Source organism: Salvelinus namaycush, chromosome 4 (assembly GCF_016432855.1).
Source record: "Salvelinus namaycush isolate Seneca chromosome 4, SaNama_1.0, whole genome shotgun sequence".
NCBI classification, from domain to species: Eukaryota; Metazoa; Chordata; class Actinopteri; order Salmoniformes; family Salmonidae; genus Salvelinus; species Salvelinus namaycush.
The window spans coordinates 75,340,522-75,359,176 of NC_052310.1; the positions used below are offsets into that span (position 1 = coordinate 75,340,522).

Here is an 18,655-nt window from a genome sequence, read left to right on the forward strand (position 1 = left end):
CACAGACTCATCTTTATCCTGACCCTTGGTGCAAGCATCAGGCTCCGAGAACTTCACCACACCTACAACCTCCAATACTTCAACCTCATTCACATCCTTTTCTCCTCCTGTCTTCAGCTCATTCTGCTTACACGTTCTACCATTCTTCTTTAACAAACCATCTCCCTTTTCTCCGGCATTTTTAACCGACTCAAGCTCACCCTCTTCCTCCCTCTCTCTCTTAGACCTCCTCTGCCTCTCTTTTTCCTGCCATTCCTCCTCCGTATTCCAAGTCTCCTTATGATAATACTGCACTTCTCCTGACGTACATCTTGTTCTTGCATTCTCAAGGGATGCATTTAACCAGCTGTCACAATCTCCGTACAATGTAACGCTCAACAGTGCAACCCACTTACAAAGCAGTCGCTTCGTCTTGATGTTCTTCTTTATCAAAAGCTACCGCAACGCTTTTGCGTTTCAAACAGGCGTGCTCTTCCCGTCGTTTGTCATCGGATGATATTATTCCTTAACTCATCCAATGACAAATGACGTAAAAGGAATATTATAAACTGGGTGGTAGGAGCCCTGAATGATGATTGGCTGACAACCGTGGTATATCAGACCGTATACCACGGGTATGACAAAACATACATTTTTACTTCTCTAATTACATTGGTAACCAGTTTATAATAGCAATAAGGCACCTCAGGGGTTTTGTGGGATATGGCCAATACACCATGGCTAAGGGCTGTATCCAGGCACTCCGCGTTGTGTCATATCCCACATGCTTATTGCTTAAATAGCGCAATATGGCGTCCGGTTGGGCTATATATCACACACATCTATCACACATCAGTGGATAAGTTACATTATGTCATGAAAAACTGGTTTATATTACAAGACATATTGAGAAAGGAGTGAGTCATGTTACTTGACACGTTTTACTGTTATTTTATTAAAGAAACACATTGTGCAATTTCAGTAATTTACAGCAAAAATATGATATTTATTTCTATGTACAGAACAAAAACCTAATGTCATGCTTATCATACCTGTCTTTTCATTTTGGTCTTTCTCGACTCTATTAAGGCTAACAAACATCCTTAAATAGTACCGCCATACATTATTATCATTCTGTGTTAATTAAACAAATTCTCATTGTAAGTTCAAACTAAATGTATTTAAAAAAAGATGTCATCTGATTATCCAGTACATAATCTAGAGAGGCTGTACAAGGGAAGTCAGTGTCACAGCATATATTTTATAAATGTCTAAATTAGTTATATACATTGACTGAATAAGACACATTCATAACATAGGACTTCTGAGCTATACAGCAACATCAGATCCACCTTTAAACATTTCAATGGAATCTTTAAAAATCCATCTGAAATGGTTTGTCTGATCTGTGGTAAAAACAAAGTATCAAAGTGTCTTTCCAGGTTGCCTTGGGGATTGGGGTGTTAAGATAAAATCATGTTATTGTGATGTTACATTTCTACATGAAAGGAAGATTTCAAAGTAGGCCTATAGCAACCCACATGTCTTTTTAGATTGCACATAAGTGATGCCTTGAGCAGGTGTGCTATTTCACAATGAGGAATGCAATGAGTTGCAGAAATTCAGAGAACAATCTGAATTGGTTAATGATTATCCAATGAAGATATTACAATAAATGCAGTGCAAATATTTGACATCCCCTTCAACTAGCTTCTCCGTGGTTGCCTCCCAATCTCTCTTCTCCTGTAGTGTGCGCTTGTTCCCTTCCCTTCATGGATTTGAAAGGAAATGACAGGTAGGCCTATATTTAAACTCCCTCTAGTCCATGCTACACCAATCCAATGTGTGCAGAGTAGTGAACAAGTGCACACTTTAGAAAGAAGGAAAGATTAGTTGGATGCACCCTCTGTGCGGTAGTGATTGTGTTTTTTCCCCTCCTGCAATATTGCTTAATTTGACCCGTCCTCTGACTGACAGATGCTTACCATTGGTTCAACTGGAATGGAAGATGTATTCGTATTGGTTGAGGATTAGCTCCACTATCTGGTTCTGGAAAACCATGTGCATGGTGATATTGGCTGACTCCATCTCTGGCCGGAGCAGCGTGGGACCAAAGACGATAGCCACGTTCTGCACAGTCATACGGTTCTCCTCTCCATACTCTATCACTCTAAGAGGGGCAAGGGGAGAGAGAGAGAGGGTGGGAAGAGAGCGAAAGCGAGAGAGAGCAAGTGAGAGAACGAGCAAGAAAGAGAGCGAGAGTGAGAAAGAGGGACGATAGGGGGGAGAAAGAGAGGGGAGAGAGAGACAGGGAGGGGAGAGAGAGAGCAAGAAGACAAGAGAGAGAAGCAGAATACAACCAGTTATCATTAGTTATCATAATATCATCAATACAATAGGGCTCTGGTAAAAAATAGTGCTGTTTATAGCAAATATGGTGCCATTTGAGACACAGGCTAAATGTGAGTGTGTGAAAGACATACTTGCGTAAATGGCTGAAGAGGAGTTCCATGGTATCATGGTTTGGCCGAGGGAGAGACTCAACAAGCTCTCGCATGAAAGACACTTTGAGGTGGTAATCAACAGTTCCTGTAAACAAGACAGGATAGAACAATACACATTTTACTAATGTATAGATTCAAGGGCACAAGTGTGTTACAATCTCCAATGCTTATTAAAAAGGGAAGTGAGGTGGTAAACACGATTAGTCCTTCCTTGATAGTGAAGTAATAGCTTAACAGTTTCAGACTGTTAACTGAGGTGGCATTGTGGGTCTAATGCTTAACACAGTTTCAGACTATTCTACACTGTGTGAGGAAACTGAGTTGGCATTGTGGGGCTAATAATTAACAGTTTCCGACCATTCTACACTGTGTGAGGAAACTGAGTTGGCATTGTGGGTCTAATGCTTAACACAGTTTCAGACTACTCTACACTGTGTGAGGAAACTGAGTTGGCATTGTGGGACTAATAATTAACACAGTTTCAGTCTATTCACGTAGTCTGTGAGGAACCTGAGGTGGCATTGTGGGCCTAATGCTTAACACAGTTTCAGTCTGTGAGTAAACAGGTGGCATTGTGGGTCTAATGCTTAACACAGTTTCAGACTACACGACATTGAATGAGGAAACTGAGGTTCCATTAGGGGGCAACAGCACAGCGTCCGGCCTGCTGCTTACTGATGGCCTGGATGAAGCGGCTGAAGTGACTGAAGGGGAAAAGGGGTTCAGGAAGCTCCCTGAAGAACAGCTTCAGAGCCCCTGTGATAACGTGGATGTCCTCCCACTGGCCATCCTCCAGGTCCAGCTCCTCTGTGGAACACAATTACTTTTTTGATATGTTTTATTTGTCCATTTTAAACAATATCCAGCCACACCAGTGGAACCCATAAAACAATATCCAGCCACACCAGTGGAACCCATAAAACAATATTCAGCCACACCAGTGGAACCCATAAAACAATATTCAGCCACACCAGTGGAACCCATAAAACAATATTCAGCCACACCAGCGGAACCCATAAAACAATATTCAGCCACACCAGTGGAACCCATAAAACAATATTCAGCCACACCAGCGGAACCCATAAAACAATATTCAGCCACACCAGCGGAGTCCATAAAACAAAAATGTAGAACGACCCTCTGGACGTCACAGAACACAGTCACAGAACACAGTCTCTCACACACACAGTAAATGTAAAGGCATTACCATGATCTGCCTTGAAGCGTAGTTTCTGAATGACAGCTAGGTTCCCACTGACTCTGTAGAGTCCATCCATGTCCAGACCTGTGAAGTCACACACACATCAGCATATGGGTCAATCAACTACTGTGGTAACTTTTTTTCTATTACCATATACACTGTGCTGAATAATACACTGCTATTATAATGTTATTGCTGGCATTTAACAATCATCATCAGTGTGATTACTAATCATTACCTCTCTTTTCCACTGCTCGAATACATTTCTCCACAAAGCTGGGGATTGTAGTTTTCTCCTGGGCACACAGTGCAGCCAGATGACAGCAAAACACATTGTCTGAGGGAAAGGATGATGGAGGTTAGTGTGTACAGTGTATATATATATATGATGCTGACCCGTATCAGGGTTGGGGTCAATTCCATTTCAATTCCAGTCAATTCAGGAAGTACATTGACATTCCAATTCCTTCAATGATTCAATTCTCTTGACCCCAACCCTGACCCATCACAACCACAACAGAAGATATGAACATATAATCTCTCTCTGGATTAGTAACATCGTCGTGACAAATCCTGACAGTAAATGTTATGTAGCCTGATTTGGAGCCAGTTAGGCATGTGCTGCTTTGAAGGAATGAAGACCCTATGAGCCCACCTCGGATGTAACCCTTCTCCTTGACGAACTGCAGTGTGGGTCGTTTCAGGAGGAACTTCATCAGCTTGGTACGAACCTTCTTCTGTTCGGTCTCTCCCCCAGAGGAGGTGGCCGTGCTCGGTCTGGAAGCTGGGGAGGAGAAGGAAGAGAAGGAGGAGGAAGAGGAGGGGGGGACACAGTCACGAAACATGAGCAAGTTGACCTGGCGGAGGCTATTGCAGCTGAAACGTCTGCTACAGTGTATTTGGAGCAAGGAGAACTTACACCTCCTCCTCCTGTCCATGGTACCTGGTGACCTCTGATCTCTGGCTATACTGTAGGACTTCTCACTGACGTCCCCATCCTCCTCCTCAGATTGGTGGTGTTCCTGGTCCTGCAATGTCATTGACTAACATGCATGATGTTTGAACCAACAGCCATTAAGTTAACTGACCTAAATTGACCTTCATCAGGAAGTTTTTCTTTTTATCCAGTACATATTTGTCTCCATGCACCTGGTAGCACGTTAAAGTGTGCGAGTTAATTTACTTAAAGAAACATACCAGCTGTCGTATGCTGTCCATTAGAACTTTGTGCCAGTCGTTGATGATACTCTCAGTGTCATACTGTAGCAGAAACTCAACGCCATTTCTGTCTTTCAACTGAAGACAACATAGAGAGGTTATTATGACGTTAAACATTTGCTTTACAGATGTATACAGAGGGTAACAGTCTTGGATTAATGGCAAATGTATTCTCACATGATGTTGCTTCCCAGATTCACTTATCACAATGGGCAGGGAATCGGTATGCTTGAATTAAGTCTATCCTGTCAGGATTGTCTTTGCTGTATCTAGTACAACTCCTATTATGATTCCATAGCAACCAACTGTCAACTCACTTCTACAACATTCTTTTTGCTGGATTTATCCCTGGGAGCCCAGCCAATCTTTGCCCCTCGTAGATCCACCGTGACCTCTGGGACGATCTGATTGGACTTGATCTGTGAAGAGAGAAAGACATCATGGAGGACCAGTTGATGAAAACTGACAGCACTGCATTCCATGAAATCAGAAAGCTGGACAAATCTTTGACTGTCATGCCTCCTTGAGCCTTCAGGGCTTGTCTGTGCTGAGCCGTCACTCTGTCATGGCTTCAACATCCTGTATGTTGTATTCTAAGATGTTCACAGCATTTTCTTTCATTACTTCTAATAAGACACAGTGAAACATTCTACTGTAGATGTTTCTGATACCATGTCTAGGTGTTCAGCTCAGTGCTAATGTCTCAAAGCTGTTAGTTCCCTCACTCCCTCAGAAATGTACTGAATGTCCCAGAACAGGAATGTAGATTTCCCACACAGTCAGGTGAGGGAATGTGTAACCAAGGAGATGTTAGAGATATTTTTCTGTGCAGGTAACACATGTACACCTCTCACTCACAGAGGCTCCCGTGGCTGCAGACTTGGGCTCTTTATGGAAGGTCAGAACCCCTCCGTGAAGAACCGTCCATGACTGGGCCCAGTTTTTCCTACAGGAAGGTCACTGAGTGTGAGCTGTACTGTACTTCAGGGAATGTTGCAGTGTAGAAAGTCATTTGGTAATGTAATGGATGTAATGGATAATGGATGACTATACATTCAAGTAGATGGCTGATAATTTCATCACTTGTTTCTATGTCTTTCATGTCAGCAATTATGCCCAGACTTTGGATGAGGTCAGAATTACCTTACTCTTTTCCCGTTCTCTGACACTTTAGTTTTGTTGAGTATTCCAACTTTTTCCAAACTCTGCACCTGAAAAAGGATCCACACATAACATGCTTTAATGATGTGAAGCCAAGTGTTCAAGTGAGACATCATTATTGGTGCCTTGATACTAACCTTAAGCTCTACTAATAGAAATGCACAAAAAAAGCAAAAGGCGGATTTGACAACTGTGGCTAAACTCTCACAACAAGCTACTTTGTCTTAGCTCGTGAACAGACACCTCTAGCTCTATGTTTTATAATGAACAGCATGGAGGGGATGAAAGCACAGACATTTTCGACTAGTGCATGCTTTCTTTCAGGGTGTAGTGAGGTGTGATGAGGGGGTGGGTGTGGCAGTTCGTGGTTTTGGCTGACAGTTTGCCAATGGTGATGTGATATCAGCTGTCCTCGAAAGGGAAATCAATTAATATACCAGGAAATATTACATTTCCCAAGTGACATCTGTTTTCCACTCTCCCAGGGGTAGCTATGCCATATCAGAATAGTCCCAAGCAACTACTACTCTACAAGTACAACACACCATTAGTATGTCACACCATTAGTACGTCACACCATTAGCCCTTAGATAGATAGCATGCATGTATTACAGTAACAGTCAAAAGTTTGGACACCTACTCATTCTAGGGTTTTTCTTTATTTTTACTATTTTCTACATTGTAGAATAATAGTGAATACATCAAAAACATGAAATAACACATATGGAATCGTGTAGTAACCTAAAGTGTTAAACAAATAAAAATTGATTTTATATTTGAGATTCTTCAAAGTAGCCACCCTTTGCCTTGCTGACAGCTTTGCACATTCTCAACCAGCTTAACCTGAAATGCTTATCCCAAACCATCTTAATTGGGTTGAGGTTGGGTGATTGTGGAGGCCAGGTCATCTGATGCAGCACTCCATCACTCTCCTTATTGGTCATATAGCCCCTACACAGCCTGGAGGTGTGTTGGGTCATTGTCTTGCTGAAAAACAAATTCTAGTCCCACTAAGCCCAAACCAGATGGGATGGTAGCCATGATGGTTAAGTGTGTCTTTAATTCTAAATAAATCACTGACAGTGTCACAATGGCCAAGCTCTCTGGTCTTGGCCATTGTGGAGAGGTTGGAGTCTGTTTGATTGAGTGTGTGGACAGGTGTCTTTTATACAGGTAACGGGTTCAAACAGGTGCAGTTAATACAGGTAATGAGTGGAGAACAGGAGGGCTTCTTAAAGAAAAACTAACAGGTCTGTGAGAGCCGGAATTCTTACTGGTTGGTAGGTGATCAAATACTTATGTCATGCAATTAAATGCAAATGAATTACTTAAAAATCATACAATGTGATTTTCTGGATTTTTGTTTTAGATTCCGTCTCTCATAGTTGAAGTGTACCTATGATCAAAATTACAGACCTCTACATGCTTTGTAAGTATGAAAACCTGCAAAATCGGCAGTGTATCAAATACTTTTTCTCCCCACTGCATATATATATAAAAATAATCCTTTATTTAACTAGGCAAGTCAGTTAAGAACAAATTCTTATGCATTAAGAAGGAAAGATATTCCACAAATTAACTTCAACAAGGCACACCTGTTCATTGAAATGCATTCCAGGTGACTACCTCATGAAGCTGCTTGATAGAATGCCAAGAGTGTGCAAAGCTTTCATCAAGGCAAAGGGTGGCTACTTTGAAGTATATTTTGATTTGTTTAACACTTTTTGGTTACTACATGATTCCATGTTTTATTTCATAGTTGTAATGTCTTCACTATTATTCTACAATGAAGAAAATCGTAAAACAAATTAGATATTTTTTTTTAAAACACATTGTGCCGCTGAGACTCTGGGCTCTGATTGGAGAGGCTTCTTTGGAGTCTCAACCAATTAGCCTTCAGGAAAAGACACAAAACAGTGCTCTAGCTGGGGCATCACAGAACTGTAATTTTAGCTAGAACAGGACTGATCTAATCTGATGAGGATCAGCAGGGGAGGGCAGGTGAGGAGGAGGAGAACTCACATGGTGCTGCCCCATCTCTGGAGAGTTGTCCGCACTGGAGCCGTAGTCTGAGGTATTTCTTCTGTGAGTCGGGAATAACTTTTGCCCAACAGGAGAAGAATAATGGATGCTTTACTTTTACTTAATTCCTAACTTCCTAGCGTCTGCAATCACTTAATCTTACTCCAGAGTACACGGTCTACTCTGTTGCGGTACACTGTCTACTCTGTTGCGGTACACTGTCTACTCTGTTGCGGTACACTGTCTACTCTGTTGCGGTACACTGTCTACTCTGTTGCGGTACACTGTCTACTCTGTTGCGGTACACTGTCTACTCTGTTGCGGTACACTGTCTACTCTGTTGCGGTACACTGTCTACTCTGTTGCGGTACACTGTCTACTCTGTTGCGGTACACTGTCTACTCTGTTGCGGTACACTGTCTACTCTGTTGCGGTACACTGTCTACTCTGTTGCGGTACACTGTCTACTCTGTTGTGGTACACTGAACACACGGATGACTGAAATGTCCCAGGTGCTGGGAGCTCTCTCGTTTAGGAAGCGGTGTCAGGGTGGCTCAGTATGAGAGCTGAGGGTCAGGGGTTTCATAAGGAGCTCAGTCACTTCACTCTGCCTTACTGAACACTGTGGTCAGAGCCAGCTGACACACCTACTCTATCTCATAGCTCTACTGTGGTGGGCTCTGGTTAGGGGGACGTGAGTTATGTTAATGCTCCAGTATGTGTTATTAGTCCTCACCACCTCCTGCAGGGCTGAGCTGACATAAGTTGCACCCATGGTGTGTCTCCAGTTCTTCATGACCGTTAAAGAGACCCTGTCCAGCTTAACACTGTTCCCCACCTTGGACTGGCCTGACACTACAGGGGCCTTGGTTGGTCAAATGATAACGGAGAAATGCATGTTCACAGTGGAGAAACCTTTCACATCTACATGAGGAAAATACTGATCTAAACCGTGTGGACGAGCTGGCCAAGATGAACCTCTCTTTAAGCCATGCACAACATGTTGCTGAGGACATGAAGAAGGGGAGGAGCTCACTGTGGCCTTGTGTTCCAATGGGAATGAAGAGGAGTAATAATAACAGAATGTTCTCTTTGCTATAGGCAAATTTAGATCAATCTGTTCACATGAATGAGATCTTCCATTTCATACTCGCTATGGGTGTTTTCTAATCTTGATCTCTACCTCAGGCAGGTTCCACTGGGATCTGGAGCCATCACTAAGGTAGTAGTACGTCAGTCCTCTGTCATCCAACGATTTGATCCACTGTTACCACACACACAATGACAAAGACTTCCGGTTAAATATTGACTTTATTGAACCTTTCTGGAGAAAACATAGTGCATAGTACGTAGTGCATAGTACGTAGTGCATAGTACGTAGTGCATACACTTACGACATCTTCTAGTCTAATGGCATAACGGTGCATTTAGCCGTGATATTCCTTCAAGCTGAGTGGCACGGTTTACCCCTAGACTGCATTCCTGGACAGCTCTCGCTTGAAAAGTACATTTTTTATCTCAAATGAGACTAACCAGAATAAATAAAGTCTAAATAAAGGGTCAATAAGACTAACCAGAATAAATAAAGTCTAAATAAGGGCCAATAAGACTAACCAGAATAAATAAAGTCTAAATAAAGGGTCAATAAGACTAACCAGAATAAATAAAGTCTAAATAAAGGGTCAATAAGACTAACCAGAATAAATAAAGGGTCAATAAGACTAACCAGAATAAATAAAGTCTAAATAAAGGGTCAATAAGACTAACCAGAATAAATAAAGTCTAAATAAAGGGTCAATAAGACTAACCAGAATAAATAAAGTCTAAATAAAGGGCCAATAAGACTAACCAGAATAAATAAAGTCTAAATAAAGGGCCAATAAGACTAACCAGAATAAATAAAGTCTACATAAAGGGTCAATGAGACTAACCAGAATAAATAAAGTCTAAATAAAGGGTCAATAAAGACTAACCAGAATAAATAACATCTAAATAAAGAGTCTGTGTACCTGATCAGGTGAGTGTCTGTTGGAGAACACCCAAGTCCCATCAGGGTCTATGTTGAGGTTCCAGCCCGTTGGGGCGCTCCTGTCCAGGCTGGCCCTGGGGATGACTGCCCGGGTCACATGGCTGGGGGTGTAGTCCTTAGGGAAGGAGTGAGGGGTCACAGGGGACACAGCCAACAACTCCTCTTCTGGTAGGTCAACCTCGGCTGTGTAGTCATCTGCTTGGTAGTCATCTGCTTGGTAGTCCTCCTCAGGCAGGGGAGGCTGGACACACACACACACACACACACACATTATGCATTGCACAAACATCATGTCACACACACACACGCATGCAGGTGTGTAAACAGACACATGCACACACCCATACGCATGTACACAGACAGACACACACGTTGTGATAATGTTACATTCAGTGTTCTACTTCAAAACAGATGGAGACCAGGACAATGGATGACTTACCTTCTAGCTTCCTTTTACCTTTTCAAAGCTTTTTCTTTCACAAGCCTCTTTAGAATGGTGAAAACTCAACAATGCAGTTTGCAAAAAGTTCACAATGAGGTCAATGTATGTACAGAATGCCTACTAGTTTGAGGATAATTACATAATCATGAAAACCAACTGTCTGCTATGTATTGTAGGTGTAGGACTTAGCAGGAGGATAATTACATAATCATGAAAACCAACTGTCTGCTATGTATGGTAGGTGTAGGACTTAGCAGGAGGATAATTACATAATCATGAAAACCAACTGTCTGCTATGTATGGTAGGTGTAGGACTTAGCAGGAGGATAATTACATAATCATGAAAACCAACTGTCTGCTATGTAATGTAGGTGTAGGACTTAGCAGGAGGATAATTACATAATCTATGAAAACCAACTGTCTGCTATGTATGGTAGGTGTAGGACTTAGCAGGAGGATAATTACATAATCATGAAAACCAACTGTCTGCTATGTAATGTAGGTGTAGGACTTAGCAGGAGGATAATTACATAATCTATGAAAACCAACTGTCTGCTATGTATTGTAGGTGTCGGACTTAGCAGGAGGATAATTACATAATCATGAAAACCAACTGTCTGCTATGTAATGTAGGTGTAGGACTTAGCAGGAGGATAATTACATAATCTATGAAAACCAACTGTCTGCTATGTAATGTAGGTGTAGGACTTAGCAGGAGGATAATTACATAATCTATGAAAACCAACTGTCTGCTATGTATTGTAGGTGTCGGACTTAGCAGGAGGATAATTACATAATCATGAAAACCAACTGTCTGCTATGTATGGTAGGTGTAGGACTTAGCAGGAACTTAAACTTCATTAAAAAGATGAGCGTATTATTTGTAGACGTCCCATGATGAAACTAAAATAGACTGGGTGTCTAAGTGGAGCAGGCCTTACCGGCCCTTCCTCCAGAGACCGGAGCCCACTCAGAGGCTCCATCAGAGGGGGGTAGGGGCACTGTGGCTCTGGGGGCTCCCAAGACGTCTCCCCCGATACTGGGTTGTAGAAGTACTGGCGGCCGCTAGTCACATCCAAACACTGCTTCCAGTCAGAGGTCCATGCAGGGGGGGAGGCGGAGGTGGGGGACAGGGAGGGGAACTGAGAGGAGGGCGAACACACAGACACCTCGGCGGGAGCCTCAAGGTCTATGTAGGGGTTGTCCCAGGTGGTCTGCCCCGATTCGGGGTGGTAGTAGTACTCCCGTCCACTCTCCTGGTCAGTGTGCACCTCCCATCCCTTAGAGTCCAGGTATGGAGGAGTGCAGGGAGGGTTGAAGGCTGAGGGAGGGGACTCAGAGATGTTTCTGCCGAGCTCCGCTACATTGACGTACACGGCGTTCTGGACACTCTCCTTGACCTATGGGAAGAGCAGATAATATGGGGCCAGAGGTCAGCTGGAAAAGTTTCGAACTACAGTGTGACACCAAGTAGGTAGAACACTATCTGATGCCAGATGTGTTTGCACTGTCTTAACAATAAACTTACAGCAGGAACACAAACTGATCTGGGACCAGGTTGAGGCTAAGTGACACTGAGTCACAGTCAAAATGCTTCATGCAACAGAGAGCCAAGCCTGTGAACAACATAACCAACATTAACTTATGTCTATCACCTCTACAGACAGTCAGTTGGTTCTGTGTAGATAAAAGTAGTTGTTTTTTTCTGGAGGAACAAGAGGCTTATAGCACTCAGTAAGAGGGTGACAGAGCAGAACAGAGACGGTCTTCCGGAGCAGTCAGCTCAGGAAGTAAATTCTAAAGCTGAAGAGAGAGCATCAAGCTCCAGACCACAAACCAACGCCTCATTTGTGTCTAAATTTACAGACGCCCACTATTACTACACCTATTCCCCCTCAGGAGCCTGAAAAAAATTTGACATGGGTAGTCAGATCCTCAAAAAGTTATACAGCTGCACCATCGAGAGCATCCTGACTGATTGCATCACCGCTTGATATGGCAACTGCTCGGCATCCGACAGCTTCTAATCCCAAGCCATTAGACTGCTAAATAGTTAATCAAATGACTACCCAGACTATTTGCATTGTTCCCATTTTATACGTTGCTGCTACTGATTGTTTATTATTTATGAGTAGTCACTTCACCCCTACCTACATGTACATATTACCTCGACTAACCTGTACCCCCGCACATTGACTCGGTACACCCTGTATATAGCCTCGTTCTTTTTATTTTATTGTGTTGCTTTTTATTCTTACTTTATTTATTTTTTAGCAAATATTTTCTTTAATTTAAAAAAATCCTTCATTGTTGGTTAAGGGCTTGTAAGCATTTCACGGTAAGGTCTACACCTGTTGTATTCAGCACATGTGACAAATAAAATGTGATTTGATAGATTACCCAGTTACCTACAGACACTGACTCTGCATTGCCAAAACTGGATGTGCAACAAGGATGTACAAAGTTCACCACTCAACAAACTGAAACTGTACTGCTTCACAATACTGCCAAGGCATTCATATGTGACATTGTCTTCCATTTAGGTTGGGTTTTCCAGTGAAAAGAAAGATTAATGACAGCTGTCCACATAAAGAAATATGCAAGCAGAGTTGGGTAGGTTATTTTCCAAAGTAATCCGTTACAGTTAACAGTTACTTGTCCAAAATTGTAAATCAGTATATGTAACTTTTGGATTACCCAAACTAAATAAGATAATCATATTACTTTTCCCTTAAATGGCATTAGAAGACGAAGACAAAAAATATCCATCAAAAGCATTTTGTGTGCCATCATAGAGGTCTCTGACTTCTGGTCGACTCTCTCAGGTGGAATACATTTTAACTTGCGCCTTTGTTTGATGCTGATTTGAATATCATTGAGAAAACAGAAAGGTGTCAATGTATTTCTCAAACATCCTTTCTGAATTGAACCGTAATCCAATAAATAATCATGTAGTTTTTCAAAAGTATCTAATCTGATTACAGTAGTTTCATTTTTTTGTAATCAGATGACATGTAATCAGTTACTCCCCAACCCTGTATACAAGGCCAATATTCAGGTTTCATGCAACAGTTTCACAATGGTTACTGACACAATGGTTACTAATTGAAGCCAGTCAAAAAACTATGTCAAGAATGCTTACATGACTCAAACAGCTGACTGAATATAACTTCAAATACCTTTTATTCTCCCTCTTATCTGGAACCCACAGCTATAGAAAGTTCCAGTATTCTACCGTATGAAGCACAAAACGCAATTCAGAGTATGTAAATATAGACCTAGTCAAAGCCAATACACATGGTAAGGATTGTCGAGTTAATCTTGTTAGCCTAAATGTTAGTCTTGTTGTCATTGTTGCAGCTGCCTTAAGTAATTGCTCCTTTGGGATAAATAAAGTTGTTTTAATTTAATAAATGAGAGAAGTAAATCAGTGTCCATCCTTCCAGTAAACATTGGCACACTCACTCACTGATACTACATTGCCAGAGTCTCACCTAGAGTCTCACCTGTTCCAGAGGCCAGAGTCTCACCTGGAGTCTCACCTGTTCCAGAGGCCAGAGTCTCACCTGGAGTCTCACCTGTTCCAGAGGCCAGAGTCTCACCTGGAGTCTCACCTGTTCCAGAGGCCAGAGTCTCACCTGGAGTCTCATTTGATCCAGAGGCCAGAGTCTCACCTGGAGTCTCACCTGTTCCAGAGGCCAGAGCCTCATCTAATCTAGAGGCCAGAGTCTCACCTGGAGTCTCACCTGTTCCAAAGAACTAGAGCCTCACCTGGAGCCTCATCTGTTCCTTAGGCCAGAGCCTCACCTGGAGTCTCACCTGTTCCAGAGGCCAGAGCCTCACCTGGAGTCTCATCTGTTCTAGAGGCCAGAGTCTCATCTGTTCCAGAGGCCAGAGTCTCACCTGGAGTCGCATCTGTTCCAGAGTCTCACCTATTCTAGAGGCCAGACTCTCACCTGGAGTGTCACCTGTTCCAGAGGCCAGAGTCTCATCTGTTCCAGAGGCCAGAGTCTCACCTATTCTAGAGGCCAGAGTCGCACCTGGAGTGTCACCTGTTCCAGAGGCCAGAGTCTCATCTGTTCCAGAGGCCAGAGTCTCACCTGGAGTCTGACCTGTTCCAGAAGCCAGAGTCTGACCTGGAGTCTGACCTGTTCCAGAAGCCAGTGTCTCATCTGGAGTCTCACCTGGAGTCTCATCTGTTCCAGAGGCCAGAGTCTCACCTGGAGTCTCACCTGTTCCAGAGGCCATAGTCTCACCTGGAGTCTCACTTGTTCCAGAGGCCAGAGTCTCACCTGGAGTCTCACCTGGTCCAGAGGCCAGAGTCTCCCCTGGAGTCTCATCTGTTCCAGAGGCCAGAGTCTCACCTGTTCCAGAGGCAAGAGTCTCAACCGAGCCAGAGTCTCACCTGGAGTCTCATCTGTTCCAGAGGCCAGAGACTCACCTCCTGTATCCCATGAGAGGTCTCTGCCTGACTTTTTTGACTCCTGGGAGGTCCCCCTGGGAACACTGCTGCCTTTGATATACTCATCATGGCATTGTGAGAGTGCTCTCCCTCTCCATCTCCCACCTCCCTCCCTCAAATTCAAAGGGATTTATTGGCATGGCAAACGTTACCAAAGCAAATGGAATAGACAAGAAACAAGGGAAATAAACAAAATGAACAGTAAATATTACACACTAAAAGAATAGAGACATTTCAAATGTTATGTTATTGGCAATGTACAATGTTGTAACAATGTGCAAATAGTTGAAGTATGAAAGGGAAGATAAATTAACAGATAAATATAGGTTGTATTTACAATGTTGTTTGTGCTCCACTGGTTGCCATTGTTGCAACAGATCACAAATCTTGCTGCTGTGGTGCACACTGTGGTATTTCACCTAATAGATATGGGAGTTTACCAAAATGGGGTTTGTTTTCAAATCCTTTGTGGATCTGTGTAATTTGAGAGAAATACAGTGCATGCACTTGGAAAGTATTGAGACCCCTTGACTTTTTCTACATTTTGTTACAGCCTGATTCTAAAATGGATTAAATTAATTTTGTTCCACGTCCATCTACACACAATACCCCATAATGACAAAGCAAAAACAAGTTTTTTGAAATTTTTGCAAATGTATTAAATTTGTAAAACAGAAATACCTTATTTACATAAGTATTCAGACCCTTTGCTATGAGCCTCGAAATTGAGCTCAGGTGCATCCTGTTTCCGTTGATCATCCTTGAGATGTTTCTACAACTTGATTGGAGTCCACTTGTGGTAAATTCAATTGATTGGACATGATTCGGAAAGGCACACACCTGTGAAGATGGTAGAACCTTCCAGAAGCACAACCATCTCTGCAGCACTCCACCAATCAGGCCTTTATGGTAGTAGTCAGACAGAAGCCACTCCACAGTTAAAGGCACACGACAGCCCGTTTGGAGTTTGCCAAAAGGCACCTAAAGGACTTTGACCATGAGAAACCAAGATTGAACTCTTTGGCCTGAATGCCAAGTGTCACGTCTGGAGGAAACCTGGCACCATCCCTACGGTGAAGCATGGTGCTGGCAGCATCATGCTGTGGGGATGTATTTCAGCGGCAGGAACTGGGAGACTAGACAGGATTGAGGGAAGGATGAACGGAGCAAAGTACAGAGATCCTTGATGAAAACCTGTCCAGAGTACTCAGGACTTCAGACTGGGGCGAAGGTTCACCTTCCAACAGGACAACGGCCCTAAGCACACAGCCATGATAACGCAGGAGTGGCTTCGGGACAAGTCTCTGAATGTCCCTGAGTGGCCCAGCCAAAACCCAGACTTGAACCCGATCAAACATCTCTGGAGAGACCTGAAAATAGCTGTGCAGCGACGCTCCCCATCAAAGCTGACAGAGCTTGAGAGGATCTGCAGAGAAGAATGGGAGAAACTCCCCAAATACAGGTGTGCCAAGCTTGTAGCGTCATACCCAAGAAGACTCAGGGCTGTAGTAGTGTGTCTGAAAGTGTCTGAAAACATATGTAAATGTGATAAAGTTAATTTAAAAAAAAAAGTGCTTTGTCATTATGGGGTATTGCGTGTAGATTGATGAGGGAAAAAACTATTGAATCCATTTTAGAATAAGGCTGTAATGTAACAAAATGTGGAAAAAGTCAAGGGGTCTGAATACTTTCCGAATGCGTCTCTAATATGGTCATACAGCTGGCAGGAGGTTAGGAAGTGCAGCTCAGTTTTCACCTCATTTTGTGGGCAGTGTGCACATAACCTGTCTTCTCTTGAGAGCCAGGTCTACGGCGGCAATTCTCAATAGCAAAGCCATGCTCACCGAGTCTGTACATAGTCAAAGCAGTCAGGTATTCTGCCACTGTCTACTCTCTGTTTAGGGCCAAATAGCATTCAAGTTTGCACTGTTTTTTTGCTAAATATTCTCCCTGCTCAACCAACCACTGGATTGAGGAATGGTGACAGGTCGGAAACCTATTTAGGTCAATGGTCGGAAGGCAGATATGTATAGTAATGGGTAAATTTGACCATTTCATGTTTTGTGGTGATCAGATATGGACTCGGTACACCATCTAGTTTTTTAAATGTTTTAATATTTTTTTTATTGAACCCTTATTTAACTAGGCAAGTCAGTTAAGAAAACAATCTTATTTACAATGACGGCCTACCCCGGCCAAACGCTGGGCCAATTGTGCGCCGCCCTATGGGACTCTCAGTCACGGATGGATGTGCTACAGCCTGGATTCGAACCAGGGACTGTAGTGACACCTCTTGCACTGTGATGCAGTGCCTTAGACCGCTGCACCACTCGGGAGCTCAATAACATCATTATTGATCTCATTATCACCACAAGGTAATCAATACGCATGACTAGACAGACAAGAGAGAGGAAATGAGAGCTGCATCATTGATCTCTCTGATTGTGGAATGCCCCCTCCCCTGCCCACTGGAAAGAGATATCTACCCACAATAAGCACACACTGACCAGATGTTTGTGGCGTAAAATGTCAGTGTCACCAATAAAAATAAACTACAGGCTTAACCCTCAATCTACCCATTACACCAACACCCACAATAAGCAGCCCACAGTAAATGCAATACCTATATGTGAGAAACTATGGTTTTGTGTTGGCAAATGTGTCAACTAACAACTAGCAAAACTCTAACCTCAAGTCTACATCAAGAGTGCTTAACGGAGATATGTGCTAAACATGCTGAAGCAGGCATTGCTTGTGTTATTGAGCATGCTCTCTGGGGTTGACTTACACTGCAGCACAGGAAAATAAAGTTGAGCTGAAGCAATATATCCTCAGTGGGGTGAGACTAAGTAGACTAAACAGGAAGTAGGAAGGTGATAACAAGGTAGACGTAAATACTGTCAATGTTGTATATACTGAACAAACCCAACACACTCTGATCTCTATTCTGGACAGCTTAATTAAACTCAACACACTCTGATCTCTATTCTGGACAGCCTAATTAAACTCAACACACTCTGATCTCTATTCTGGACAGCCTAATTAAACTCAACACACTCTGATCTCTATTCTGGACAGCTTAATTAAACTCAACACACTCTGATCTCTATTCTGGACAGCTTAATTAAACTCAACACACTCTGATCTCTATTCTGGACAGCCTAATTAAACTCAACACACTCTGATCTCTATTCTGGACAGCCTAATTTAGCCATAGTTTTACTGAGGCTGTACTGTTGCATCTAGATATACAGTATAGTGTACAGTTAGTTCTGGACCTACCTGGGCTGGTATTGGGAGAGCCAAGCTCCCCCGGACCCGGTACCCATGCCGGGGCTTTGCATAAAGATCCACCATGTTTATGTAATCCCAATGAGTAGAGCCATATAATCCTACAGCTGAATAGAGCACAGCTACACTAGCTATCACAGGACTGAACTGACACGAGCTGAGGCAGGCGGGCAGGCACACACACCCTAACTTACACATCCTCTCAGACCAGCTGTGTCTGCTGGTGACCAATGACAGTTAGAGATTCCTTGAAAAAAATAACAGCCTTTTCTGTTACAATGACAGGGGGAGGAGGTTCAGAGAGAGAGAGAAAGCTAAGATAATAGTGAAAAAAAACCTTGGTTTA

At 42.8% G+C, this 18,655-nt stretch overlaps 1 protein-coding gene across 1 annotated transcript in view; it reads right to left on the reverse strand.

The window, feature by feature from the left end:
* Positions 1-1,468: 1,468 nt before the first annotated feature.
* The window catches only part of LOC120046001 (rho GTPase-activating protein 27-like), a 37,362-nt gene continuing 20,175 nt past the window's right edge, over positions 1,469-18,655 (reverse strand). The window contains exons 3-19 of the mRNA XM_038990916.1: positions 14,513-14,920; positions 14,376-14,459; positions 14,063-14,242; positions 12,111-12,172; positions 11,498-11,956; positions 10,095-10,355; positions 9,269-9,349; positions 8,822-8,950; positions 5,220-5,321; positions 4,882-4,980; positions 4,604-4,712; positions 4,340-4,468; positions 3,923-4,021; positions 3,691-3,768; positions 3,159-3,290; positions 2,463-2,568; positions 1,469-2,149 (exon numbers count right to left, since the gene is read on the reverse strand). Coding sequence (XP_038846844.1) covers positions 1,972-2,149; positions 2,463-2,568; positions 3,159-3,290; positions 3,691-3,768; positions 3,923-4,021; positions 4,340-4,468; positions 4,604-4,712; positions 4,882-4,980; positions 5,220-5,321; positions 8,822-8,950; positions 9,269-9,349; positions 10,095-10,355; positions 11,498-11,956; positions 12,111-12,172; positions 14,063-14,242; positions 14,376-14,459; positions 14,513-14,920 — 2,696 coding nt within the window. The 3' untranslated portion in view covers positions 1,469-1,971. The remainder of the gene's footprint in view (positions 2,150-2,462; positions 2,569-3,158; positions 3,291-3,690; positions 3,769-3,922; positions 4,022-4,339; positions 4,469-4,603; positions 4,713-4,881; positions 4,981-5,219; positions 5,322-8,821; positions 8,951-9,268; positions 9,350-10,094; positions 10,356-11,497; positions 11,957-12,110; positions 12,173-14,062; positions 14,243-14,375; positions 14,460-14,512; positions 14,921-18,655) is intronic.